This window comes from Crocodylus porosus, unplaced genomic scaffold (genome assembly GCF_001723895.1).
Source record: "Crocodylus porosus isolate Cpor-Errol unplaced genomic scaffold, CroPor_comp1, whole genome shotgun sequence".
In the NCBI taxonomy this organism is placed as follows: Eukaryota; Metazoa; Chordata; order Crocodylia; family Crocodylidae; genus Crocodylus; species Crocodylus porosus.
In genome coordinates this window covers 15,505,835-15,533,684 of record NW_017728923.1, presented here as the reverse complement: position 1 = coordinate 15,533,684, position 27,850 = coordinate 15,505,835, and the positions used below count along the sequence as shown (strand labels likewise).

At 43.3% G+C, this 27,850-nt stretch overlaps 1 protein-coding gene across 7 annotated transcripts in view; it reads right to left on the bottom strand.

The window, feature by feature from the left end:
- Nucleotides 1-27,850, bottom strand: part of CLEC16A (C-type lectin domain family 16 member A) — a 170,178-nt gene that overhangs the window by 57,083 nt on the left and 85,245 nt on the right. For all 7 annotated transcript variants that reach the window (XM_019540107.1, XM_019540105.1, XM_019540112.1 and 4 more), the window contains exon 18: nt 22,587-22,707. In XM_019540107.1, the coding sequence (XP_019395652.1) occupies nt 22,587-22,707 (121 nt within the window). The remainder of the gene's footprint in view (nt 1-22,586; nt 22,708-27,850) is intronic.

Sequence of the window (27,850 nt, the reverse complement as noted above, 5' to 3'; positions counted from 1 at the left end):
ATGCTTATCTTGCTGGGATCCTATGACCCCAGCTGACTTCCTGCCCTTTGGGCAGGGGGCTGGACTCGATGATCTCCTGAGGTCCCTTCCAGGTCTAATGTCTACGAAAATCTATGAAATCTATGAAATATAGTTAGATTATGCAACAGACACTGAAGTAGTATTGGACAAAAGTCAGGGGACTACCCATCTGTGGGGGCATCTACCCAAGTGTTTTACTGTGGAGTTGATTAATTAGCTCCGCATTAAAGCATCACTTTCTACACATGCACCCCCCTATTAGGCTGAAGTAAACTAATTCACTCCACTGTAAGATAGTTTGCAGGCAGTTCAGTGGTCCGTTTGCAAGTCAGCTTGCATCCCCCACTCTTTGAGGGGGAGCCTTTCAGCTTGGTGAGAGGAAGCAGGGAAAAAGGAACCTTCTGAGGCCAAGGACAGTAAACAGGGCACCTTACAGGTAAGTTTGCTAGGGAATGTGTTCTTGAAAGAAGGGAAGCAAGAGAGGGGAGGCAGATTAAGAAACCCATGAAAATGGGTGGAGAACGTCACAATGCCAGAGCTACTGCCACTATCTGCATCATGAAGCATCTGTCCAGGCAGAACCGCTCAACATCAAGGCTTCGGTCCAGGTCCGGGTTTGGCGCTGTGGAGACTGTGGCTTCCAGGTTCCTTCTGGTAACAGCCAGATGGGGGAACATCTGCAATGTGAGTGGTGCCTCCTGGTGGTGTCCCACATGGAGCAGGCAAAAAAGCTACAGGAGAAAGTGGTGAGGCTCTGAAGCATCCTCCACCATGAGAAGCACATCAGTTTGATGCTGGAAGAGACCTCCAGGACTGTGGAGGTGTCAAAGGCAGCACTAGAGAAGGGAGAGAACAGCGACTCCACAGAAGGTAGAAGCTGGAAGCTTGTGACATCTGGATGCAAGCAGAAATCTCCATCTCCACCTGCAGCAGTTTTCATGGAGAACAGATATGAAGCCCTAGTAACAGAGGGGTAAAAGCACATTGCATTGGAGGACGACAGGCCAGCCCTCCTCAAGGTGGGAAGGATCGAGACCATCACCACCAAGAAGGAATGCATGGTGATGGTTGAAGACTTCCTTCTTTGGGGGACAGAGGCAAACATTTGTCGGCTCGACTTGTTGTCTCAGGAGATCTGCTGCTTGCCCAGAGCCTGGATCTATGGTGTCATGGGCAAATTACAAAGACTCATCCAGCCCTGTGACTACTACCCTATGCTGCTCATTCATGTGGCACCAATGATAGTGCCAGGGGAGACCTTGAGCAGGTCAAAAGTGACTACAGGGTTCTGGGTGCAAGGTTAAAGGGGATGGTGGCTCAGGTGGTATTTCTCCTCAACCCTTCCACTCAAAGGAGAGGACCTGGGCAGGAACAGTCATGTCCTGCAGATCAGTGCATGGCTGCACAGGTGGTGTTGCCAGCAGGGCTTTGGCTTCTTTGACCACAGGATGATGTTCCAAGAATAAGGGCTGCTGGAAAGAGATGGGATCCACCTGATGAAGAGAGGGAAAAGCATCTTCACAGATAGGCTCACTAACCTAGTGAGGGGGCCCTTAAATTAGATTTGCCAGGGGATGGAGACTAAAGCCCTAAGTAAAGTGGGGAAGTGGGTGACCTGGAGTGGGCAACAAGGGAAGCATTCTCATTTGGTCCTGAGAAATCAGGGCAATTGACTTGTTACCTTAGGTGCTTGTACATGAACACACAGAGCCTGGGAAACGAGCACAAAGAATTGGAAGTCCTTGCACTGTCACAAAACTATGACATTATTGGAATAACAGAGACATGGTGGGAGCTTGCATGACTGAAGCACCATCATGGATAGGTACAAACTGTTCAGGAAGGACAGGCAGGGGAGAAAAATAGGAGGAGTTCCACTTTGTGTAAAAGAGCTGTACAATTGCTCAGAGCTCCAGCAGGGTAGGCCCATTGAAAGGTTTCTGGGATAGGGTCAGAGGGGCGAGCAACAAGGGTAATGCTGTGGTGGGAGTCTGCTATACTACAGACTACCAGACCAGGAGGAAGTGGTGGATGCAGCTTTCTTCAAACAACTAGTGGAAGCTTTCTGATCACAGACCCTGGTTCTCATGGGGAACTTCAAATCACCCTGACACTGACTGGGAGGGCAATACAGCAGTGCACAAGCAATCCAGGAAGTTTCTTGAGAGTGTTGTGGACAAGCCAGTCTGAGCGGAAGAGGAGTTCAGGAGAACTGGCTGTACTTTAAAAAAAGGCAAGCCTTACTGAGAGGGCAGGAGTAAATCATCTCAAGTGTTCAGGAAGGCCAGCAAGTATGGTAGAAGACCAACTTGGCTTAGCAGGGAACTCTTCAGTAAGCTAAATCACAGAATGGAATCTTATAAGTGGAAACATGTACAAAGAACTAGGGAAGAGTACCGTATTGCTCAGGCATGCAGGAATGAAGAACGGAAAGCCAAAGCGTAACTAGAGTTGTAGCTAGCAAGGGACATGAAGGGTAACAAGAAGGGTTTCTAAAGTATGTTAGGAACAAGAGGAGGATCAGGGAAAGTGTAGGTCCCTTACTGAATGGCGCATGCAACCTAGTGACAGAGGATCCCGAAAGGGCTTATGTGCACAATGCCCTTTTAACCTCAATCTCTACAGGCCAGGTCAGTTTACAGACTACTGCACATGGCAGCACAGTTTGGGGAGGTGGAGAGCAGTCAACTGTGGCAAAAGAACAGGTTAGGGACTATTTAGAAAAGCTGGACATATACAAGTTTATAGAACTGGATGGGATGCACCTGAGGGTGCAAAGGGAGTTGGTCAATGTGACTACAGAGCTGTGGGGCATTATCTTTGAAAACTCATGGCAATCATGGAGAGGTCCCAGATGAATGGAAAAGAGAAAATATAGTGCTCATATTTAGGAAAGAGAACAAGGAGGATCCAGGGTCAGCCCCACCTGAATCACTGGAAAAATCATGGAGCAGGTCCACAAGGAATCCATTTCTAAGCACTCGGAAGAAAAGGTTATTAGGAACAGTCAACATAGATTCACCAAGGGCAAGTCATGCCTGACTAACCTGACTGCCTTCTATGATGACATGACTGGCTCTGTGGATACAGGGAGACCAGTGAATGTGGTATACCTTGACTTCAGCAAGGCTTTTGATACAGTCTCCCACAACATTCTTGCAGGCAAGCTAAGAAAGTACAGGTTGGATGAACAGACTAAGGTGGATAGAAAACTGTCTGGATCATCAGGCTCAGAGGGTAGCAGTCAATGGCTCGATGTTTAGTTGGCAGCCAGTCTCAAGTGGAGTGCCAGGGGTTGGTCCTGAGGCCAGTTTTGTTCAAAATGTTGATCAAAGACCTGAAAGATGACATCATGTGCACCCTCAGCAAGTCTGCAGATAAAACCAAGCTGGGGGGAATAGTTGATATATTGGAGGGAGGGTTTGGATTGAGAGAGACCAAGACAAATTGGAGGATTGGGCCAAAAGGAATCTCAGGAGGTTCAATGAGGACAAGTGCAAGGTCCTGCACTTAGGACGGAACAATCCCTTACACCAGTACAGGCTCAGGGCTGATTGACTGGGCATCAGCTCTGCCAAAAAGAGCCTACAGGTTACAGTAGATAAGCTGAATATGAGACAACAGTGTGACCTTGTTGCCAAGGTGCCAAACAACATACTGGGCTGTGTTGCTAGAAGTGATTATTTCCTTCTATTTAGCACTGGTGAGGCCACATCTAAAGTACTGTGTCCAGTTTTGGGCACCCCACTACAGAAAGGTTGTGGACAAATTGGAGAGAGTCCAGCAGAGGGCAACGGAAATGGTGAGGGGGCTGGGGCACATGACTAGAGTGGTAGTAAACTGACACCCTGGACCACCTGCCAGCCAGGGCCGTACTGCCCCAGGTCAATGTGCTGCAGTTGTGGGTGTGTGTGTAAACACCGTGCCCAGAACAGTAAACTCCAGCAGAAACTGTGACAGAGTTTATTGTGTCACATTAATAGCTTGTGTAGATGAACCCTATAAGCACTAAACCAGAGAAATGGAAACTTATATCAAAAGCACTGTATTTAAATTTAAACCTACTTGAATTTAAAAGATGTTACAGCAACTAAGAAGGAATTCTGCATAAGCAACAGCAGTAGATTTATTCTAATATTCTTTGTTTAAAACTTATTCAAGGTATTCCAAGTACTATTTCATAGATTTCATAGACATTACGGCTGCAAAGGCCTCTGAAGATCATAGAGTCCAGCCCCTGCCCCAGGGACAGGAAGTCAGCTGGGGTCATAGGATCCCAGCAAGAAAAACATCCAGGTTTCTCCTGAAGGCATTCAAAGTAGGTGCTTGAACCACATCCGGCAGCAGGCCATTCCAAACCTTGGGGGTTTAGACAGTAAAGAAGTTCTTCCTTATGTCCAGCCTGAAACGGTCTTGCAGGAGTTTACTGCATTCCATATTTAGTTAGCTTCTAGTGGGCATCAAAAGTTCTTGCTAAAACTATTTTTGTTATGCTGGGAACAGTCTACTTGTTGCAGTTTAAGTATTTAACAGCTTACTGTATATTTGTATATAACATGCTTCCTTCCCCACAAAGTTAGACATCCAAAACTGGGGTGCATGCTTTAAGTAAGGAAGCTGATTTCTGTGCCATAATGGAGGCATGGGGATGCTGGAACCTGGCTCTGTTCTGGGCACCAGGCTGAAAGCAACAGAAGCAGAGTCCACTCGTCAATCACTCGCCTTCTCCTTGCAAGCTTCAAATAGGCAGCAGCCATGCTAGGGTTAGCTACAGAGGTTGCAAAGAGAGAATGAGTGACACTTATCTGAATACGTCCCTGCTCCATACAGCCTGTATTCAGCCATGATTCTGGAAAAAAAATATGTTGTTCATTCTGCCTTTCCAAAGCAAGGTGCATGTCTTATTTGGATATGTGTGGTATATGAGAAAATATGGTACTTGTTAAGCAAAGACAGGTACTTAGCCATGTTATTCTGAAGTCAGACAGAAGGCAAGGTAGAGATGCACCTTACAAACTAACTGGAACAGAGATGAATAAGTTTTTGTGAACAACAGCTCACTTCATGAAGCATCTGCTGAAGTGAGATCTTGATCTTGAAAACTTATGCATCTCTGTTTCAGTTAATCTATAAAGTGCATCTCTACCTTGCCTTCTGTGGCAATCCTGTAACACTTTCTGAAAAGACAGAACTTTGACATGTGCCTCAGTAAAGGGTTAAACTGTTGTGCAGAAAAGGAAGTAATAGTTGTATACAGTACTGCCTCAGTATTCTCCCTAACTAGAAAACTGGTTCTGTAATGACAAGTAATATACAAGACACCTAGAAATTATATTTACTTTGTTATTATATAGAACATTAGTCATATTATAACTAATTTGTTATTATAGCAACTTCTCAGTAAAAAAATGATACTAGTTGACCACAAAACTGTCAAGCTTAGTTTTTCCTGCTAAATAATACATTTGTTAAATGCCACCAGCATAGACGGTAAGAAAAGAATATTGTACATAGAACATTAAGTTTTGAATGATGTAAGAGACTTCCACTTTCGGGAAAGATTTTAGCAACTGACTGTTCCAAAAATAACTCAATTTTTCCTTTATAAAATGTTTTCTTTTTAAAAACACACTCCAAAACAAATGCTAAAGTTTAATGTTTAATTTGTTTAGCTAGATCTGGCTACAGATCTACAAAGAAGCAAGAAATCAGATCAAACGGAACTGAAGTTGGGAATATACTCTAGTCCAATGTTAACAAACAACTATGTGAGAGAGTCAGATAATATCTATCCACACGTTCTTGTAAGACCTACATTAAAGAGACTTCAAACTTTAAAATCTGAGTCAGAAAAAATACACAGTCCCTGCACAAACAGTAATGAGACACAATCACCCATAGAACCTGCCTTGTAGACACCTGTTAAATTATATGTAATCTAGCTGCATAAGAATAACTGAGGGGATATTCCAGTTTTGCACTGAATGGAAACACTGGTGCATAAGAAAGGTTGCATCAGTGAAGCAAGAAAAGGTGTGGGTGAAAGATGCCAAAAAGAGTAGCAGCAGCAGTGGGAAAGGAAGACATGAATAAGATTGAATTCATCCAGGAAGTTCATTCCAAATTCTAACTCTCCAAGTTTTACTAAAATGGTTAATTCTGATCCATCCATACATGATAGTACAGAGAGAAACTGTTTGAAACACTTTCTTGTTGGAGTAAATTCGCACTATAAATAAATTATATTTCTGTTTAGCAATTTTTTCCCCTTCTTGGGAGCTGGGTTTCTCAATTCCAAGGCTGCCTCAAAGGGGTGGTAGCTAGGTGAACACTATGACCTTGTCTGGTCTCTGAAAGAGTCCCCTGAAGCCAGCCCATGCATGACTGACAAAGCATGGAGGAGAGGGAGGCTAGGCTCCTTCCTACTTTGATACTTTGGCCTTTTAGTTTGTCATCTTCTCTGATTATGCATTCACCTGATAAGGAACTAGCATCCAGTTCCACTCGAGAGGGACGCTACCTACTGTTGAGGAAAACCAATGTAACATGAAGTTTCATGCAGAAAAGCAGACTGTCTCATCACCAAACACATTTAATGGGGTAAAAGCATGCAGACAAATGTTCCTCTACGCTCTCTCTTACTCCTCCAAGGATTTAAGCATTTCCTCTGTCCTCAGTACCACCTGCACAGCTCTGAGCACCCCCAGAGGTACTCAGCCGTTCCCTTTTCAGTCTTTCCAGCCCCCACATCCATAAATCTCCATGGCTGCTCATTTGGTCTCAGTCTCCAGACTCTCTTCCCCAGCCGCTTGCTTGTTCAGCCTGCCTTGCCATTGTCAAGTTTATCAAAGGGCAATTTTGCAGGTTACACTTAGCATGTGTTAAATCCACTTGAAATGTGAGCAACTGTGCATTCAAGCAGTATAACATGTACTAAGCAAGTCTGTATCATAGCACAGTTACAACTTTTCTCACTTTCCTCACCCAGCTGTAACAATAGCCAGGGACCTCTCTGCTCTACCAGGCCTCTAGGTGGGATGAGAAAAAAGTCACACGTGCCAAGAGAAAGGGTTTTCAGGTTCATCCAGGAACTTGTCAGGTTCCTCTAGGGGCTGGGTCCAACAATTAGCTGACTGTCAACCCCAACCCCAACACTGCACTGGGGCCAGTTCAGTGCCAGGGCTGGGACCCACAATCCAAGCTGTGCATTAGAGATCATAGCAAGCATTACCATGCGACTGCTCAGAACATATTCTAACTTAAATATCACACAGATTTAACAAGTACTAAGTGCCCTGTGCAACAAGACCCTTAGTCTTTCCTGGACACCTCTTCAATGTTACCTACAACATCCACCTTTTTGTTGGCAAGTCAGTAAAGCTATTCAAGTCTCTGTTGATGCTGGAGCTCCATCTTTTCTCCTGCACATAGCTAGCCCTGACACTTTACCCTTTATTCTCTGTGCACAGGTTGATGATGCAAATGAGTCACTCAACATTATAACATGAACAAGGTTGACACAAATATTACAATAAAAAACAGTCTGTAACAGATGGCAACTGCATATTTCTGAAACTCAGGAGCTAGAATTTGTCCCAAAATATGAGGAAGGATAATTCAGTATTATGAAATAAACCATCTTGGTAGGCAGTTCTTACATTAGAGTATTTTAGCACTCTAACTGTTTACAGCGCAAATAAAGTTTTGTTTGTGGACACGGAACAGATGAGAGTCGATAGTACTGTAGAAACACTGGATGATACCCTGTTGCTTTTAACTTGTTCAGAAATGAGTCAGACCACAAAGGTAAAGGAGTTAAAATTTCAACAGATAAGTACTTATAGCAAAGCATCACGCAGTTTTTAGAGCAAGCCACAATATTAAGTGAAAAAGTGTATGCTAGATAATAAAATGTACATGAAGAATTAGTGTATGATGAATTTCCCCATGTTTAATGAAATATGCAAATCCGTTCCAATTCTCGAGTCTTTAGGAGTCAAGCCCATGTGCTAGACAAAGTTAAGAACTTCCAAATCCTAGTTTCCACATATATTAATGTGGTCATGGGAAGCTAACAACATCTATTATAATCATTACTGTCACTAGTACTCGAGTACGACTACTACTGATACTGGAAATCAGTGTCCACATGTAGGGTTCAGGAAACATGCCAGGGCAAGTTAGTATCTACATTCCCTCCTACTGTTGGCCAAAGTGGCATGATGATGTTATGTTGCTCATTCTGCTTCCTTCATAGCAGAGTACCAAGCTCACCTATCATGGCCCATATCCTCCCAGGACATTAAATCCAGCCTGGCAGACTATACGTGCCACTTAACGCAGTCCTTGGGATGGCTAACCTTCCTACTGCCTTTTTCAAATTCGCTGTACAGAACTCTCTTAGGTAGTCAATTGCTGTCCATAAATATGACTTGGCTGACCCAGATCATTTGCCTCCAAGCTAGCATAGCTTCTATGCTTGACATGACTGCCAACTGTAGTACTTTGTTGTTAATAGCATCCATTACCCAACCTATAAAAGGAGGGAACCAATATTTCAGTGCTATTGTTAGAACAAAGGTGTTTCTAAAGAGGTGCCTAAATCTTTCAATTGTTTTGTATTAACCTTTTTTTTTTTAAAAAAAAAAAGAAAAACCAAAAAAAGACCACTGTCTTCTAGGTGTTGCTGATATTTTTATGTACATTTTCTCTTGGACAGTTAAGAACTGAACAATAATTTTAGCACACAGAAAGGTGTGCTTCTTAAAATTTTAGTACATTATTCTAATGTACATTTAGTACATTAAGTCTAAATTAGTTTTAATTTATACTACCTCTTACAAAATTGATCTTAATGTGTTAAAAAAAATTTTTCAAGTACATTTCATTAAAAATAACTACAACAAGATAATTGAGCATGCTGACAGTTGCTCTTATCCTCCTACACATTCTCTCTCAAGCATTTTTATACCCTTCATCCCACATCTAAAAAGAAGGTAACTTTAAGGCACCATTAGTTCACATTGTCACTACAGTTATCAAACTGTTTTCCCAGTAACACAAATATACTTATTCGTTGTTCATACTTGTGGCTAAGTATGAATACCTTAGACTATCCTTTATCCTACTAGATGTTCCAAGAAAACAGGATACCACTTTCTGAATACAAGCAGTTTCTTTAGAAATGAAGTGTCAGAGCTAAAAAACGCATGCACACACATGTGTGCACACACACACACTGAACCACACAATACCTATAATACCAATAGAGATCTGTTTTCATCTCCCCACTTAGTTTGTGCTTATTAAGACTAGTCAGAGAGCTTGAACAAAAGGATTTTCTTCTCTTTAGGCTATTGCTATCACAAATTTAAAAATCACAATCTTTGCTAATGTAATGAATATGCAGCCTGGTAACTGATACATTTCCAAGTTTAGCCATTTAGTTTGTAGGCCTCAATTTTTGGGTGCCCAAGTTAGATGCTTTATGCTGCCAGAAGTGTTAAAACTGCCATAGGAAGCTATGTATTACTTGAGGTAAGCAATCTCAATTAACTTAAACTGAACCTCCAAAAAAGGCAAGCATATGAAGCTAAAGACTTACTAAAATCACTGGTATTAGAATGGTTTATTCCTATAATAAATATTTTCTCACATTTAGTGGTATAAGTTTCAAAAAGAGTACCCCCAGAATTTTACCAAAAGGGGGTGGTGGTACTCCTTTCATCGCGCCATTCTAGCTGGTTGCTACAAAACCCACCCTGGGCATTTACTGGAACAGCGGTAAACAATTCAACATCAACAGAAGTTCCACAGAATATAAACTTGGATTTAATGGACTGCTTGAATTCAAGATAAGCCTCTCTTCTCTTTTTCTGTTACAACCAGTATGTTCCCTGGAAGAAGTTATTTTCACCAGCTGTTATGTTTCCATAGGAAGAACAATTTGATTTACTAATGATAAAACTAACAAAACTACTGCCTACTGCTAAGAAAGTCTGGTCTACACCACTCCATTCAGTTCTATGACATTGTGTTTCACCAGCACTTTAGAACTATTTCTGCACTAAAGTTGTTGGCGATATCACTTTATGTTTGGCAACACATCACTTAAGCATTCAGAGCTGCTCTCATTAAATAGATGACAGCATATTAATAAATTATTCTGAAGCAGGAACTGAATCTTGATTCTCTTATTAGGTGCTAGGGAAGAATGGCTGTGGAATTAAGAAAATAATTCAAATCCAGGGGTATGGATCCTGTTAAAGAATTTCAACACTAAATGATAAAAGTTAATGAATGCTGGATACTGGATACTTATCTCCTTAAATGTTTTTAAAATTCCCACATTTCATTCCCAACTCTTCCACAGGTTTCCCCTGGCTAAATTTTCACTAGCTTTTCTCCTGAAACTTACCTATTACTAAAACCAATTCAGCTCCTCCTGTGGCCACCATGGTGTAAACAGCAGTATTGACTCCAGGTAGCCATCAGCACTTTAGCCACAATGTCCTATAACCATTTGCAGAGGACTGATGTTTTACTAGCAGCTATTGAAATGGTCACTGTCCATGTCATCAGCAAAATGAAGGTTAAAGTTCTCAGGTATAAAATTAAATAAGCATGGTGGGAGAAGACATCCTTGGTGTACTCATGTTGATGTTGCTAACCACTCTGCAATGTTGCTGTCAAGCAGGACCCCACTTCTTGTCTGGTTGTAGAGTTCTTCCATAAGACATACCAAGGTGGGACTGATGTTATGCTTCTTCGTTGTCAACCAAAGTGCTTTTTGCCAGACCCTGTCAAAAGCATTTTTAAAAGTCTGAAATTATGATGAAGTTTTTTGGTGGTTGCAGTACTTTTCACACGTTTCTAAGATTGAAGATCAGTTCTGTGGTGCTTCTTCCAGATCTGAATCCAGCTTGTTCTTCAGCTAATACAATCTCTATTTGCAGGTTGAGCCTGTTTAATATTATTCTAAGAAATACCTTACTTGGATGATGAGAAATTAACAACCTTCATTTTCCTGATGACACTGATCTAATAGCTAGAACTGCAAAACAGCTTAAGGAAATAACCAAAAGACTGCATAAGACTACAAAGAGATATGGAATGGGAAATAGTGTGGAGAAGAACAAAGTAATGATAATATCAGCTAATAGCAATAATGATGCATTAGTAAAAATTGGTAATGAGAAGCTAGGAAGAGTAACACACTTTAAACACCTTGGAGCAACCATCACAGAAGATGCACCAGAAAAAGTAGTAAAAAGAATAGCTAATTGCCATTGGACAGCTAGCAAAGCTGAAGAAAATCTGGACCAGCAGGAATATCACAATGAAAATGAAACTTTACCTACTATATGTTGTCATTTCCACAACTGTCTTTGACTGTGAGACCTGTACACTCACTGAGGCACTGGAAAAAAGTGACTGAGACCTTTGAAATGTGGTGCTTCAGAAAACTTCCACGTATACTCTACACTGCACATAGGAAAAATGAATCTGTGAAAGATCAAATCAGACAGAGGTCGGCAAATACGAACCCTTACTTGAAATCGTAAGAAGAAAGATGCACTAGTTTGGACATGTAACAAGAGGGCCCAGTACCCTTGCCAACACTATTCTGCAGGGTCCAGTGGATGGATGAAGAAGAGAAAGACCTAGGACAAGCTGGACCACCAATATCAAAGACTGGACGAGATTAAAACTGACTGATTGTACAAGGACTGCAAAAGACGGGGAAGAAGGGTGGAAAGTTACTGCTATATCAAAGGTGCCCCAGCAGTTGGTGCGCCCTCAGAACTGAGTGACTGACAAATTGTCTGCTTCCGTGCACCCAACTGTGATCACCACCTATGTTTTCTATGCTTCACTGTTAAGAAAAAAGGTAGCATAAGACATCTTTTGTGTCTCCATTACTTCATCTGTAAGTTTTGAAAAAAAATTTACTTTACCACATAGGGATGTGGTAGGACTGGTATGCATGAAAACATGTAAGGTTCCTTAGTACTATTTTAAAGATACAATACCTTCCATGGGCATTTTGTAAGACTAGGTAAGCCTCAGTCTCTTGGCACCAAGTTCTTTGGAGAAATAATCCACTGTACAATTTTATCCAAATATATTACTCCAAACTAAACATATGCAATATCAGCTCCAATAAAGAAACCAGACCCCAGAAATTGTAATACAACTTCCATCCCTCCTTCATTTTTTTCTTCCACTATCTTTGGATATTGCTTAAATAGGAATTTATAGGGATGAGGCAAAGTTTGAACCATTTTTCACCAAATTCCACCCTGTGGGATAGTGAAGAAAGGGACAAGAATCTGGGATACTATATAGGATCTCTCTCTGTTACTATAGATCCATGCACTACAAGATCTTTCTGGACCTTACTGGGTAGGAGTAGCATATGTTGGGTAGAAGTAGTGGATACACTCACCTCACAAAAGGCAGTCACAGACTACTGAAGTTTTAGTAACTGTGACAGTAAGGCTCCTTTTCCTTCCCACTCAAGCCACAACAGCACACTCTGAAGCAGCAAGATTAGGTTAACCCAAGGTTATATTTTCCCTACCAAACCTATAAAAGTTCAGTTTTGCCATATTGCTAAGATGCAGCTGGAGTAAAGTGAGACATGCATTAAAATGTATTAAATAAATAGTACATTTCCAGACTATGGACTTGTCTCACACAAGACCAGCATCTTGCAAAGTGTGAAGACTGGTGAAAGGTTTCTCATTTTTCCCATTCTACTGAATGTAGCCTACAAAAAAACCCACAAAAAACTATAGTTCTGCCCTTTCTTGCTTCATTGTTATGCACAAAGGCACCACAAAGTAAAGCTTTTCTGTTTTTCACTGGAAAAGTTTACCCTCTTAAAAAATAGGTGACTGGAGAATTAGTAAAATGATGCCATAAGAGTCAGAACACTGAAAATTAAGCAATGAGGAGGAAGAAAGGTTTACTCAGCCCAAGTCTCTGGTTTTCCTTGTCTGGGTGAGAACTTATTTATTTCTATTTCTATCATTTGGAAGGAAGTATTAAAAGCTTGGAACCTTCTCTGCCACCAAGTGTTTTCCACCCATTTTCTATTAACTTGTCACTATAAATCTTCCAAGACTTTCCAAACAAGTTCAAGAAAACATTCCCAGTATTTTGATTTTGAACATACTTGAAACCTTTATGTATTAAAAAAAAAAAGATGGCTCTGAAAGTTACCCCTTTAGAATACCACCAGACATTTATTGACTGGAGAATGACAACAGATAATACTTTCTGTTAAGAAGCAACTAAAAGCAGGCTAAGAGGATTCAAAAACAGACATAAGAATGCTCCACAGTCACAGAATGCTCCTACCTCTGAGAACTGGAAAATACAGTGTTAAACTCATCTTAAATTTACTTACTGATGCAAATCTGAAACCTAGAAATTCTACATTCAGAAATTAAAAAGGAATAAAAAATCCTGTAAGAAGTTCTCTCAGATTTCGTGATGTAAAGAAAGTAATGTGATCTTAAACAAGTGCTCGTGATTTATTCATAGGGCAAACAAAAAGACTACAAAAATGAGGCAAGTAAAACTGCAAATGACTTCAAGGCAATAAAGTTCCAGAGCCAGCTTGGTTTCTTTTTTTTGGCCATCAGACAGTAAGTTATTAATTTTTTATTAGAGAAGAGGCCTGTTCTATATAAAGCTTTATCTTTGGTAAAGAAAGTTCAAAAAGGATACGCTCAAGGAGAAAACTGCAGCCAACATTCACCAGACTTTTAATGAGTTCAGTGATTTATAATACTTCATGCTAGCTTTATTTATTTCAAGTGGGTCAGAAGCAATCCATTGAGAAGCCCTCTGGAACGGGCTTCTTAGACCTCCTCCTCAACTCCTGTGTCAGTAATTTACATGCTTAATTTTCATTCACAATGCTTCCTAAAATGCATTAATATCCTCCAAATTCACTTAGACACCAAAGCAAACTCGACAAAAAAAGTTCTTAAAAAAGTGAGGATTATACACTGGATAACAAGATTTCTAATTTTCAATAAATGTTAATACATTTAAAGACACTGATGGCACTGAGAGGTGAAATGAGAGGAACATGTACTGTTCCTGGCTTGCTACAAACTGGAGCTATTTTCTTTGTGAAGGTACAATAACTATGTGAAAGGAGGAATCCAGTAAGTTTAGAGATCTGGCTTGTCCTTCTCCTGTAGGTAAAAGGAAACAGCTGCTAGCATAAACCATTTGGAACCTGAACTTGCAAATTGGATGCCAAGCTTCCTGACTGCCAAGGGTCCCACCCTATCTTCCTCTTTGGAACAAGAAAGTAACTGCTATAGAATCCCTCCCTGGACAATACTTCCTGCTGCAGCAAAATTCAATGAGAAAGGCACAGGAAAAGGGGACCTGGAGGAGGTGGCAACTGAATCAGATGGTATGGCCAGTCGCAATGGCGTTCAGAACCCACTAGCATAAGCTAGTTTGAGACCAGGCAGACTGGAAACCAGACAAACTATTGCTGAAAGGAGGAAGGCACCAAAGGTGTCTGTAAGTATCTCTCAACCATATGATGCCCACTGCATGCTGTGAGGCAGATAATACAGAGGAAGAGTGCTTGTACTTAAACTATTGATGTTTTTTGGGTGATTCCAAAGATTGATATGCCAGTGTAAGGGAACCAAAAGAGTCAAGATTATGTGGGTGGAAATGGGACAGATACCTCAATATAGAGCCTCCTTAGCAAAGTTGAATCCCTTCAGCCTGGGGGAATATTTCATAGTTGTTGTAGCAAGTGAGGCAGTATCAATACCATATGAGCCACCTGCAGACATTTTTTCCCCCACTGCCTGCCCTCCTGAGATGAGGGCTAGAAGGGACTTCTTCAGCTCTCTTGGCAGAGATATATGAGGATACTGTATCCAGCAAGGAGAGTTTGATCTGAACTACAAACTGGTAGCACGGTAGGATCACTCTCTTTAAGTGGATCTAAGTATTTTGGCTCCTTGTCTTTTATAGCTGGTCTAAGCCAGGGGTGTCAAACTCATCTGACTCTGCCGGCCAAACGGGGGTCACTGAGCTGGTTCTATGGGTCAGATCAGGACTGACCTCCTGTGCCATCTACAGCATCTGCAACACTGGGTCCAACCCATGTGCCACATACACTGGTCCAGAAGGGGCTGGGTGTGGTAGGGTGGACACAGAGCAAACTGTGAGAAGATGGTGTTGGGGAACTGGATAAGGCTGGCGCAGGAAGTTGCTTCACATCCCACTTCAGGGAAGCCACAACTGGGGATTTTGACACTACAATGGAAGTCAGAACCAGGCAACTTTTTCCTCTTAATTTCAACCAAGGAAAAGGGAAAAAATTAATGAGGAAACTAAGAAGGCCACCTATAGTGAAGATGTACCTACAAAGGAAAAGTTATTTTTGTTCTTTTACAAAATAATGGAAAGTTACAAACAACAGCAAAAGACTGGAGTAAGCCTTTAAAAGGAAGTCTATGATCAAGTTTTGGCTGTAAGCATGAGCCAAGGCAGCTGAGAGAAAGTGAGAAGAAGAAAAAATGCATCTTTATTCCCCCAAAGACCCTCCCACAACAATAAGGGGGTGAGACAAGGCTACGGTGTACCTTATGGGTACTCCCAAGGCAAAAAAGGGGTCTCAGATCAAGTACGTAAGGCTCATGCGCACAATAAAGACGAGTATATAGACAATCAATCAAAGGGGAAACTATTAAGATAAAAAATCTATAGGAACTTAAGTAAAATTTAGAATTTCTTTTTTTTAAAGTCACATACTAGAACCATTAATATTGGAGTTACCGTATTTGCCTAACTACAAAACGAAGGTTCCCCTCCCGCCCCTCCAATAGCATGTGGGGAAAAGCACCTCACCTTACACTTGGATACAAGGAAACCTAATTAAATACATTGCTTGTTATTAAACTGCTGCCAAAAGCAGTGTACGCTTAGTAACAGACACCAACTATAAGTTGATTAAATGTTGCCAACAGTGACCATGACTATAAAACACATGGCCCATATTGGGAAACATACTAATGGGAAGTATGTGTGCACGTGTGTCCCTGTCCCTTCAAATAATTAAACAAACAAACAAGAAAGCAGGCAATTGCGCCCCCAAGAGGAATCAGCAATAAGCCTAGAGGTACTGTAATACCAGGCTGGCACTTGGAGAGACCAAAGGTAAGCTCCAACACCCTCAATACCCTCCCCAGGCACCAAAAATGCTGATAAAAAAAAGTTAAGCCCTAGAAAAAGCAGACGTTCCCTCCACAGGAAAAACTGGCACCAGGCCTGGCAGTACTTCAGTACCAAGGAACCTAGAGCCAGTACTTACACCCTCTCCTTGGTGCTAGAGGTACACTGATAAAGACTTTCTGGGTCAATAGTGATGACGGATTATTAATGAGCTATATTGGCCAATACCAATCCAATTGCTGATATGCAGCCAGGCAGCTTAGAGAGGAACATCCAGCTGATAAGTCTGGTGGAGGGAAGGGGTGCGGGGGTGGAGGAAGATCAAAGCCCCTCCAGTGAAGGAGAGAGTAGGGCTGGGGCAGGGCAGGTGCTGCAGAGCCAGGGCGGGGTGCAGGATGGAGCTGTGGTTAATCGTGGGGGGGACCACTGCTGCGCTCACCCTTGGGGAAGCATGTGGGGGGAGCCCAAATCTGTTCACAGAGCAAGGCCAAGCTGTCGCTGCCAGCAGCACTAGGCTCTTCCTGGTGAGGGGGTTGGGCAGCAGCGCGGGGGTGGGGGCAGTAATTAGCACATGGAACCTTTGTGGGGGGGGGTACACACATACTGTGCAGTGCTGACCTGTGGAGGTAACTATGGCTTGAAAGGATTGTGTCTCTCCTAGGGCCTAGGCCAATGAACTATATGGTAAAGCACAAGCCTTTTGGTGTTTATGGGTTACCTGTGCTAAAGCTTGCAGCAGTTTCCAAAAAAGGCAAAAATACATCAATTTTTTTATTAACCAAGTCTATGGGTATTTTATTTTACGCAAGTTACTACAAGAACACTTAGTTCCCATCATGTGTACACTCTAGATACCACCCCCTCCTCCAAAGGACCCATGTGCTAATTACCATCCCCCCCATGATTGGAAGCAGATGTTGTTGTAGTAATTTTACGCAAATTACTACAGGTATGTTTAATTCAAGATTAATGTTTTCAGATTTGCCCCTAACCCCCCATGTGCTCAGGGACAGTGCGGGAAAGGAAGGAGGAACTGCAGGGAAAAGTTGGAGGGAGGGGCAAGACTTATTTTTCCTGCTGTAGTAGTGAGGGAGAAAAATTCAAGGCAAACCTCCAACAATTCAATTATATACCTGGATTCCACATACAAAATCTAATTATTGAGTGGTCACTTATATTCAGGGTCATCTTATATTAGAGTAAATACAGTAATTAAGATAAGCCAAGAAAGGCTTAAGACCCTCTGCTCCCTCTCATTTTACTAGAAGATGCTGATGCTTACTAGTTTGTAGATTTCTCTAGATCCAAGTCACACATTACACAAGGTAACCAAAAATCAAATGACAGTTGTAGGCAGAGATCCCCGAATGCTGTGTCTACAGATGTCAAAACAGTAATGTTAATGTCTCAGTGTTTAGCTCTAAGCATGCCCTTTAATCACGACCAGAGATAGAAAGGGGAAACAGAGACTTCACTGTTGGGGAAAAAAAATCTAATAAATATGAAGTACATTATAAACCACTACAGGTGAAGGAGGACAACCATGTCTGCTACTTTTTAACTTTTTAACTTTCAGTTTGCAATATCTGAGCGCAAAAAGTAGTTACAGTTTGAGACATTTCTGGCAGCAAAGCTAATCTCCTGTTTCCTGAATTTAGGTTTTTCCTTGACCATTATCCTCATCACCAAGGTTGCCATCTATTCAATATTTTTAAAGCTGTTACAGGTGCAAGCAAAAAAGAGCAAAGAACAAGGGGAGAGGGAAAAAACAACATAAAAAAAACCAAGGCTTAACATGACCCAGCAACATCACCAGTAACCATGGGTGGATCCAGGATTTTGGAAAGCAGGGTGCAGGAGCAACAGCTTGTGCTGCTGGGGTGGCTGCACCCCAGTTCCCAGTTTCTTCTCCCCCTCCCCACCAATCAGGGCAGGCAAGTAGTCAGACTGCACCACAGGAGCAGCAGGGGGGTATTTTTAAGTCCTTCAAGTACATAAAGAATCTTCTCTTCCCCCTTCCACCCCTATGCTCAGCTGTACATTCCCTGTATACTTCAGAGCCACTCCTGTCCAGCTCCAGCCAAGCTGCATGTGGAGGCAGGCAGAGCTAGAGAGAGCAGCAGCAGCAGACAGGTTCCTTTCCCCGCCCCCAACACCTTGTTCCTGGGCTGGAAGCAAACATGAAACACAGGGGGAACTGGGCAGGAAGAAGGGACCCACCTGCTGCTGCTGTCCCTGGTTCTGCCCAGCTCTCCAAGGTACTCAGCTGCAGCGGGCAGGTGCAGCTCTGGAGATGTCTCCCTCCCCACCCCTGTGACAGCAGCAGCAGGCAGGGGAGGGAAATGTGCCCAAATGCCTGATTTTTAAATTTTCAAAGGCTGGCAATACCCTACTACTGCCTAGCACTGTGTTTATATATACCAAATTTACAGATAAATGTACCTAGCTAAGAGGTAAATATTTATCTTACCTGCACCTTGAACAATATTTCGTAAGCACTGGTTGCATCAGGTGGATCACTGCATATTATGTGTTTGGACAATACGAGAGGCCCCACCAAGAAACTAGTGACAAAAGATGCAAACTGGAATAGATTTTAGTTGTTTCTCTCTCTCAAGTAAAAAACAAACAAACAAAAACTCAGAATCAGCAGTAATTCTACAGAGACTAAAAAAATTTGAATTTAAAGTACCAGATTAAAAAAAAAAAAAAAAAACCTCTTGAAAATATAAAATTCAGCTCCAAACACAAAAATATTGAAATAAAACAACATATTTATTGTACAATTTATTGTAATTCTAATATACTGTTCCACAACCTGATTATGAGTGTTTTGTAAATCAGGAAGATTACAGGAATACACATTAAACCATGTCAATGAGCATTACTAAAAATAAAAAAATTGCAGGAGACAGGTACCAATCAAATAATCAATATGCAGGAAACAACTACATCAGCCCACTTTATAAGTGGGAAAGAATATTGTGATTTGATTTACTTTAAGAACACACACTTGAATCTTGAAGTGACTGTCAAATTTTTTCTGTTCATTTCCAGTTTGTTTAACAACTACAGTTTCCCACTGTAGAAATAGCATGTTATTAGTCTACTTCAGCAGAGCAGACTAAAAAGCCAGCAGCAGAACAAAAACATAACTCATAAGAAACAGAAAATTATGTTAATTCTGTGCTTTCATTCTCTTAGAGGGTCACCAGTGCAATTCAACGTAAGTGCAAGATTTTCTGCACCCAAGTACATCTGACAAGAATGATAGAAAGTTGTACCAACTATTAGAACAGAAATCATATTACCCCAGTAGTAAGTTACACACTTATGGCAAAACAGCTCATGAATACAGACCAAATGGGTTATACTTTCATGATGCATTTGACTTGAACTATTCTCATTAATTTACCAGAAGTCAAACAATGCCAGTCACTAAGTTACTGAACACAACTCAAGCGCAATGAAATAGGACATTAAGAAGTGTATGCTTCTCTGGGATCATCTCACCCATTGAAGTTAACTTAAGCTGGGATCATCTGAGTGCCAGCCTGGTATTGAAGTTAAATTCAGCTTCTGCAGAGATCTCACACACACCCCCCGCCCCTTCTCTGCACCCAAACCCTAAAAACATGTCAACTAGCCAATAACTTGCATATTTTTTTACTATTTATTACATAATTCAGTCGGCTAACTGCTAGAACAGCATCTTGCCCCTTCTCAAACCTCTTACCCTTGTTTTGCCATCAAAATTAAACAAAATGTACTCAAAGGGCTGAACATCCATTATCATAGAGCAGGTGCTCCCAGGTCCATGCAACTCCATAGCAAAGACAGATTTCCTTACAAAAAAATTAAGTAATGTGGTTTTAATTAAAATTTAAAAAACCTCTATCTAATACTCTAGCTGCCACTTTAGGTTATAATTAGTTGTAATATTAGATCAGACCAGTGAGGATTACACCTTCATATTAATCAATCTATCCATAAATATAACATTTACCTTGAAGAACAACGTAGCTAAAGCAGAAGAGTCTACACTAATTCAGACCATAAGAAACCAATAGCTTAAGGAATTTTCTTTTTCTGATTTTGTTAAAAATATAACCAAGCTCAAAGAAATCAAGAACTTCTTTATGCAACTCATATTTTGCTTTAACATTATTACATCACAAGGGTGATGTGCCCAAGGGTCATACCCAAGTGTAGGTAAGCTGTTTGTAATGCTAGTAATAAATACCATTTAACATTCCATTTTTTGAAGAACTTTCTGAATAAAAAAAAAAAAAAACACTCAGTGTTGTTGTCAAGCTCTGGAAATCAATGAAAAATGTTATGTAGTTGGAGGTTTAAAGACTTTCTTTCATTCTGGTAACCAGCATACTGGGTACATCAGCACACGAAGAGTGCTAAAAGTGCTTTTTGGAAAAAAAAAAAAAATACTGTTACAGCACTTGAGATAATGCTGAAACTTTCCCAGAAAAGTTGTTTTTCCAATGCCAGGTAGGGGTTGCAATACTAAAACCATAGTGTCAAATGGAAATTCAGTCTCAGGTTTCTCTTGTGTCTTATATTGTATTGGTAACGGAAGAGTTCACTCACTGGCTGGTAGGGCTGTACGAAACTTCAGCAGCTGTTCCGTTTTGGAGGTGTTTCGGCCCATTTTGGTACCCGGCACACCAGATCCAAAATGAAACAGAAAGCTCTGAAACATCTCTGAAACCAAACCAAACCACACCATCTGAAACGTTTTGGAAAATTTCAGGGTTTCAAAGCTGGGCTTGCAGGGAAACGGAAACTAAGGAGGAAGAGGGTGGGAATGCCTCCCTTCTCACGACCCACCCCCTGCCCAGGTTGCTGCAGTGGGGGGGAGGAAGGCCAGCTCGGGGACCCCGCCCCAACCTTGCACAGACCCAGGAGCCCACCCTCCCTCTGGCTTGGCTTCTGCCATGGGGTGAAGTGGCAATTGTGGAAAAAATCCTGTGCAATAGCTGCTCTGATATTGACACCTGTAGGTGGCCAGTGCCTGCGATCTCTCCCTGAGGTCAATTCCAATCCCAGTGCTCTGGGGGAGGGATGGCCCGCACCCCCTGGGAGGAGTCTGCCACAGCGCCACAGCTCTCCTGGGGGGCACAAGCCCCCAGATCTGTAGGCAGGATGACAGCATGCTGCTGCTGCCAGCAAGTGATACAAGCTTCACTTTGAACAGTTTGAGATGCAATTTCATAGAAAACCCTGCACCTATGTCTTCTTGAAACTTGGCAGGGTTCACACCCTTAGAATGGGCTACCATCCCTGCAACTTTCAACTGAATCAGGCAAGAAATGATAAAGTTCTAGGCATTTTAGTGATCCCTATTATAGCATATGGCTGAATCACCAAAACAACATCGAATCAATATGGAATAGTGATTTGAAACACTGAAATGAATCACTGTCCCTCCAAAACAGCCAAATCTAAAACCAAATCAAAACATAGCCATTTTGCACAGCCCTACTGGCTGGGACTTGAAAAGGTCTCAGCAATGAAATGTTGCAATGTATTAAATCGTATTTAGGCACCTACCTAAATTGTGGCAGAAGTTTGTGGTACAACAGCACTCCAGCTCCCGCCCCCCCCGCTGAATGGCCAAGAGGCAATTAATGCTTGCTAACCATGTTAAACAGACACACTACTTATAAATTCTTACTAAGGTAATGTCTGAACCATGAAACAAATATTCAAATGACTATCTGTAATCAAGTAAAACTGATAAGGTCTTTGAACTTTTATTACAGTAAATGTAGCATCAAATGCTTCTATTACTATATTTTTGTATGTTATCAACCCCCTAACATGTTCTGCAGTTTTCATTAAATTTAGAACTGTGTTGCACTACTAGCTAAAAACCTTCCAAGTTGCCCTTAAGAATACAGGGGATGTGGGAAGGATGTTGGTGCTAAATTTCATTTCTCTACCACCCTTAACTTTTGTCTGCAGCCTAAAAGCATGCATATATGTTTCACAGGAGTTGAAGATGAATAACCAGAGCAAAAAGGTAGGTAAGAATGAGGTAGTTAAGAATAAAGCAAACTGTGACAAGAAAGACCACTCAAATACTGCAGCTACCAGCATGCCTAGCAAAATATCCAAGGAAGGATCTTTAAATACTTTTTTAAAAAGATTACCAGGCCAAAGACATATTCCCAATCTAACCAATTTCCAAACCTAAGTTTAGTAAAAAGACCACCTTCATTACACAGATGTTTAAACAACTACCAGCTTCCCTTGTCAGTTCCTCAGATAAGGCAGACAATTTATATAACAGATGTTAGAGTGTGGAGGGAAAACCTACTTACTCAAGTCCAGAACATCATCTGTTTTTATTAGATCTTCCTCCCTTGTCAGTGGTAACTGTGTTTCTGGTTCATCTCTCAGATGCAGTGACAGTGAACGCAGCATGAAGAAAACTCTAATCGCCTAAAGAAATTAATAATAAAACATTGTTTAAAATTGCTGCACTATTCTGAAGATATTTAAGCCTGCAGAAAAAGTATTCAGACTCTAAAAAGAGTCTTATAATCTTAATACATCTTTGGCCCTACTTAAGTGTACTCGGTCTACTGTTGAAACTGAGAAAGTATCTTAGCATACTTGTTTCTCACCACCCAGAAAGGGACACACACCAAAGATTCTACATATAGTGGCAGAGAACAAAAGGTACGCTTCTACAACCTAGGGTAATGAGGCAGGTGACATTAAGTATTTCAAATAGGGATGCAAATTAGAAAACTTCAATTTTGATATATGGATTTATTTATTTTTTAATTTTAGGTGATGCATGGAAGACAAATAAAAGCAAAGTTGTGGACTGGCACTTGGAGACCTATGTCCACTGTGGACTGGCACTTGGAAACAGAAAATGCACGTTCCCATATTTTGTATCAAAGACCACTAGAGTAACCAGATATAAATGGCATTTTTTCATCAAAACTTCTGACTCCCTGAGCCTAATGTTTTTCATTAAAAAGTCTTAAGGTACCTATACATGTGTTCCAACACGTTCCAATTAGAACACGTTGGAGCAGTCGATTAACTGGAGTGTTCCAACCAGACCGCAGTACGCTGGAGCGTTCTCTCATGTATATAGTGCCCCACATCTCAAAATGGCAGCGGGGGCGCTTTAACTAAAGCTTGTCAAACGAGTTTTAGTTAAGGCATCCCCACTGCCATTTTGAAACCTGGGATACTGAATTAAAAAAAGTCCCAAAAGCCACTCTAATTAAAGAGCTCTCCCCACCCCCACACTGGAGCATGTGTAATAGGCACCCTTAGCTTCGGTTCTAATTCCTGCCAATTCCAAACAAAAATTCTTAAAGAAGTCATATGCCAGAGACCAAGAAAGCTTAAGAACTTCAGGTCTTAGGTCAGGGGTGGGCAATTATTTCAGGCAGAGGGCCACTTACCCAGTTTTGGCAAGCTGTCAAGGGCTGTATGGGTAGTCCCGCCCCTTGACAGGAGCCTCGCCCCCGGTCACCATCTTGGGACCAACATCCCAGGGCAGGGCGCAGGCTGGCAGGGGTCTGTGGAGCCGGGCTGGGCTACACCACCAGGGAGAGGGGGGGAGCTGGCCCAGCTCCATAGAGTCCCTGCCAGCTGGGACCCTGCATCCCTACCACCCTGCTCTGGGCCCTGCTGGCGTTGGCCCTGTGCTCCCGCACCTGCTCACTCCCAGTGCCCCCCGCTCCAGCTCCGTGGTACAGGTGTTGCGGTGCATGGGGAAAAGCGGCTCCTTGCCTGCCTTGTGGCTGGCGCTCCCTGTTGCAGCCGCTTGCAGCCCACGTGGGGCTGTACTGAGCAGGCACAGGCAACCCCAGGTGGGCTGTGAGCGGCTGCAGTGTGGGGTCCCGGCCACGGGGCACGCAAGGGGCTGCTTTTCCCTTGCACTCAGCACCAGCTTGTAACCCACCCCCCACTGCCAGCTGGGCCCCATGCTGGCTCCGGGCTCGCCCATTGGGGCTGTGCCGCAGTAGCAGCAGCTGCGGCTCCCCCGCTTACCGTGCCGGGCAGCTCCGCAGCCTACCACGGTGCAAGCTCTGGGTGGGCAGCAGCAGCAAACGCTGCCCGGAGCCAGCACTGGGCTGGGTTACAAGCTGGTGCTGAGCACAGCGGAGGAAGCCACCCCTCACCCGCCCTATGGCCAGCACCCCATGCTGCAGCCACCCGCAGCCTGCATGGGGCTGCCTGTGCCTGCTCAGGACAGCCCCCACGTGGGCTGCGAGCTGCTACAGCAAGGAACACTGGGCAAGGGGCCGTTTTTCCTCACACTCCGCACCAGCTCATCTGCCCTTCCCCCGCCACCCCTTACCTGAGGTTCTGGTGCCAGTGCAGCCACGTGGTCCAAGGCCAGAAGCCCCTGCTGGGACTTCTGGCCAGGGGGGCAGGGCCAGGCAGGCCTGGCTGCTGCGGGAGCCCACTGGGCTTTCCCTGGGTCCTACTGCCTCTAGGTCCTGTCATCTTTGACAGGAGCCAAGGACAGATAAATTTTAATTTTCAAAAAAATTTTTAAGGGCCCTGCAGGCTGGATAGAATGGCCTCATGGGCCACATCCAGCCCACAGGCTGTATTTTGCACACCCATCCTAGGCTGTGAGGTACTCACTCTTGCAAGTATACCCCACAGCTAGGGTAACCTGTAAGCCCTTTGTATCTGACCAGCAAAAACAACATTCTTGTTGAATCTGGATTAGAGACAAATTGTATCATTTTACCCAAGTTTTAGTTTAAGAGTACATCAAGGAACAAAAGTTGATTTTATTATTTAATTTAAATGGTATACTTTAGGATCCTATTTCACCCCCAGTTTTCTGCTTCTTCAACGCAAAAAGTGAAGCCAAAGTCATACTCTAATAATAGCATAGGAAGTGGAAATTATTTTGCTCTACATTCCCCATAGACATTGCAAAAGGCATTTTTTTTAAATCCCAGCAAAGTTCCCCAGCTCTGTGAGCCTGATCCGATCTAGAATACAGTGCATTTTACTTGGGTTAGCCTGATGGAAAGTCTGAAAATGTATTCAGAGCATACAAAATGAATGGTGAGAACGTTACTTTTGAAGGGTTCCCAAACCTAAAGAAAATAACCTTTTCTGACATTAACTAAAGTAAAAAAAATGAGTAAAAGCTAAAATCAGAGGAGTGTCTTGAGTCTGAAAAGGTTGAGAACCACTGCGTTAGATGCACTGGTTTTGCAAGGTGGTAGAATTTAAACAAAAACTGTGTTAATTAGTTCCGCATGCATTTTCCAAATATGATGAATGCACTTTACCTCTAATGCGAAATACTATACCTAGCTGGCCCAAAATCGTATTTGCATTACAGTTTAAAAACAAAAACACTGTTTTATATTGGGTGGATGCAAGAGGCGTAAAGCGTCTCAAAATTTTCAATGCAAAAATTTCCTCATGACCAAGTGGCACAAGAGGGAAGGTACCATTATATGCTGTCTTTATGATATTTACTCCGCTGTCTGATGCCAAAAACCCAAGAGAGAGGTCAAAGGGCCTTCATTATGATGACCGAGTACAGTTTCTTTAATATATTCCAGATGGGCTATTGTTTTTCAAAGCCATACATGCAAAGCATGAAACTGCAGAAGCAACACTTAACAACTGAAACGGAAAGGAGAGATAGTAAAAATCAAACCATTTAAGTTTATACCCATTTTGGCAATAGTGAATGCCTGTTTTAACAGATTCTACATCGGGGTGGGCAATTATTTCAGCTGGAGGGCAGCTTAATGTTTTTGGTGAGCTGTCTAAGGCCACAAGTAGCCCTGCCCTTTGACAGGTGCTTCACGCCCTGGTTGCCCTCTTGGGACTGCAAGTCCAGCCCCCTAACCCCCGACCTTTGCCACTATAAGTCCTTACCCTTGCCCTGGAAGTACTCCTTCTGGGAAGGCAGTTTGCCATTGGAACCAGAAAAAAACCAAATTATATGTTATTGTAGAGGTCTGATTTTTAGTATATTTTAATTTTATTTTTTTTAAAAACATTATTGTTTAATTTGTTCGTGTTTGCATTGTGTATAAAGAGAGGTGATTGCATAATAGCTCAAAATGAAGTCTTACTTTTGTATATTGTGGGGGGAAGGTGTGGAGGGGGGAGTCTGGGTGGGTGGGTATGGAGTTTCTAGGGGGGCTGTGGGAGCGTGTGTGGATGTGTGTGTATGTATGTGGGGTATGGATGAAGATGGGTAGGTATAGGGGGTCAGCCTGGCCTCCCAGGGGATCCTGCCCATCAATTCCCTGAAGGAGTCAAAATCTGAGGAGGGGGTGTTAGTGTGGGTGGGTATAGGATTTGTGGGGATCTATGGGGAACGTGGAGGGTGTGTGCACACACATATGCATGGTGGGGTATGTGCATGTAGCAGTGAGCAAGGCTCCCCCAGAGGTGCAGAGGTATGTGTGTGGGGGGCAGGTGGTGCACTTGGGGAGGGGTGTGGGGTTTGTGGGGAAGACTGTGGGTGGATGTGGTGTGTGACTGTGTGTGGGGTTTGCGGGGAAGGGTTTATGGGTATGGTGAGGTGTGCATGGGAGCCCCCACACACACCACCCTGAGCCAGTCAGCACCCGCCCCACAACAGCCTGGAGCCTGCACGTCCTGTGGTGCCTCCCTGTCACTGCCAACAGTGTACAGCCCCAGCCCCACCACAACCCTGCTCTGGACTCACCCGGAGACCAGTCAGATCCTACGTGCACAGCTCTGCGCCTGCTCTGCACTGCCCGCCCATGGTGCTTCCTGCTGCCCCCTGGACACTCAGTATGGCTGGGGTGGCTTCACAGCTCGACTGCTTTTCTAGACAGCCCAGGTGGCGGTGGCTTCTTCGGGCTGCCATCACGGCTGGCCCAAACCCCATGGTATTGGCAGGGGATCATGCACAGAGCCCCAACTCGACATGCCCGGCGCCTGCTCCAGACCTGCCAGTGCTGAGCAGTGGCTGCAACTGGGCAGAAACTGGTCCTCAGCATGGGGCAAAAGGAGCCCCTTCCCCTTACCGCTGCCCAGCCCTTCCTGCTACAGCCACCCAGAGCCCATGCCGGGCTGCCCTGCATCAGCTCTGCACTGCCACTGCTGCCCCTGGGCAGCCTAGAGACAGCAGTGATGGTGGCAGAGATGCAGGGTCGTCCAGTGCAGGCTCCGGGAGGCTGCAACAGGAAGGGCCTGGTAGTGGCAAGGGAAGGGACCACTTTTCCCTCGTGCTGAGGAACAATTTCTGCCCAGCCACCGCTGCTGCTGCCACTGCTCAGCACTGGTGAGTCTAGAGCAGGCATGGGGCACGCTGGGTCAGGGCTGTGGGTCCCCGCTGGTACTATGGGCCCAGGGCCGCCTCCTATGCTGACTAGAATGACAGTCTAGCCGCTGAGCCACCCTAGCCCCACTGCGTTGGCCCAGGCGCGACCAACAGACCCACCGTGGGTTGAACGAAGCCCCTCAAAGGGCCAGATTCAGCTCACAAACCATGTTTTGTCCAACCCTGTTTCATAGTTTCTAGGGTCGGAAGGGACCTGAGCAGATCATCTAGTCCGACCCCCTGCCATGGCAGGAAAGAATACTGGGGTCAAAC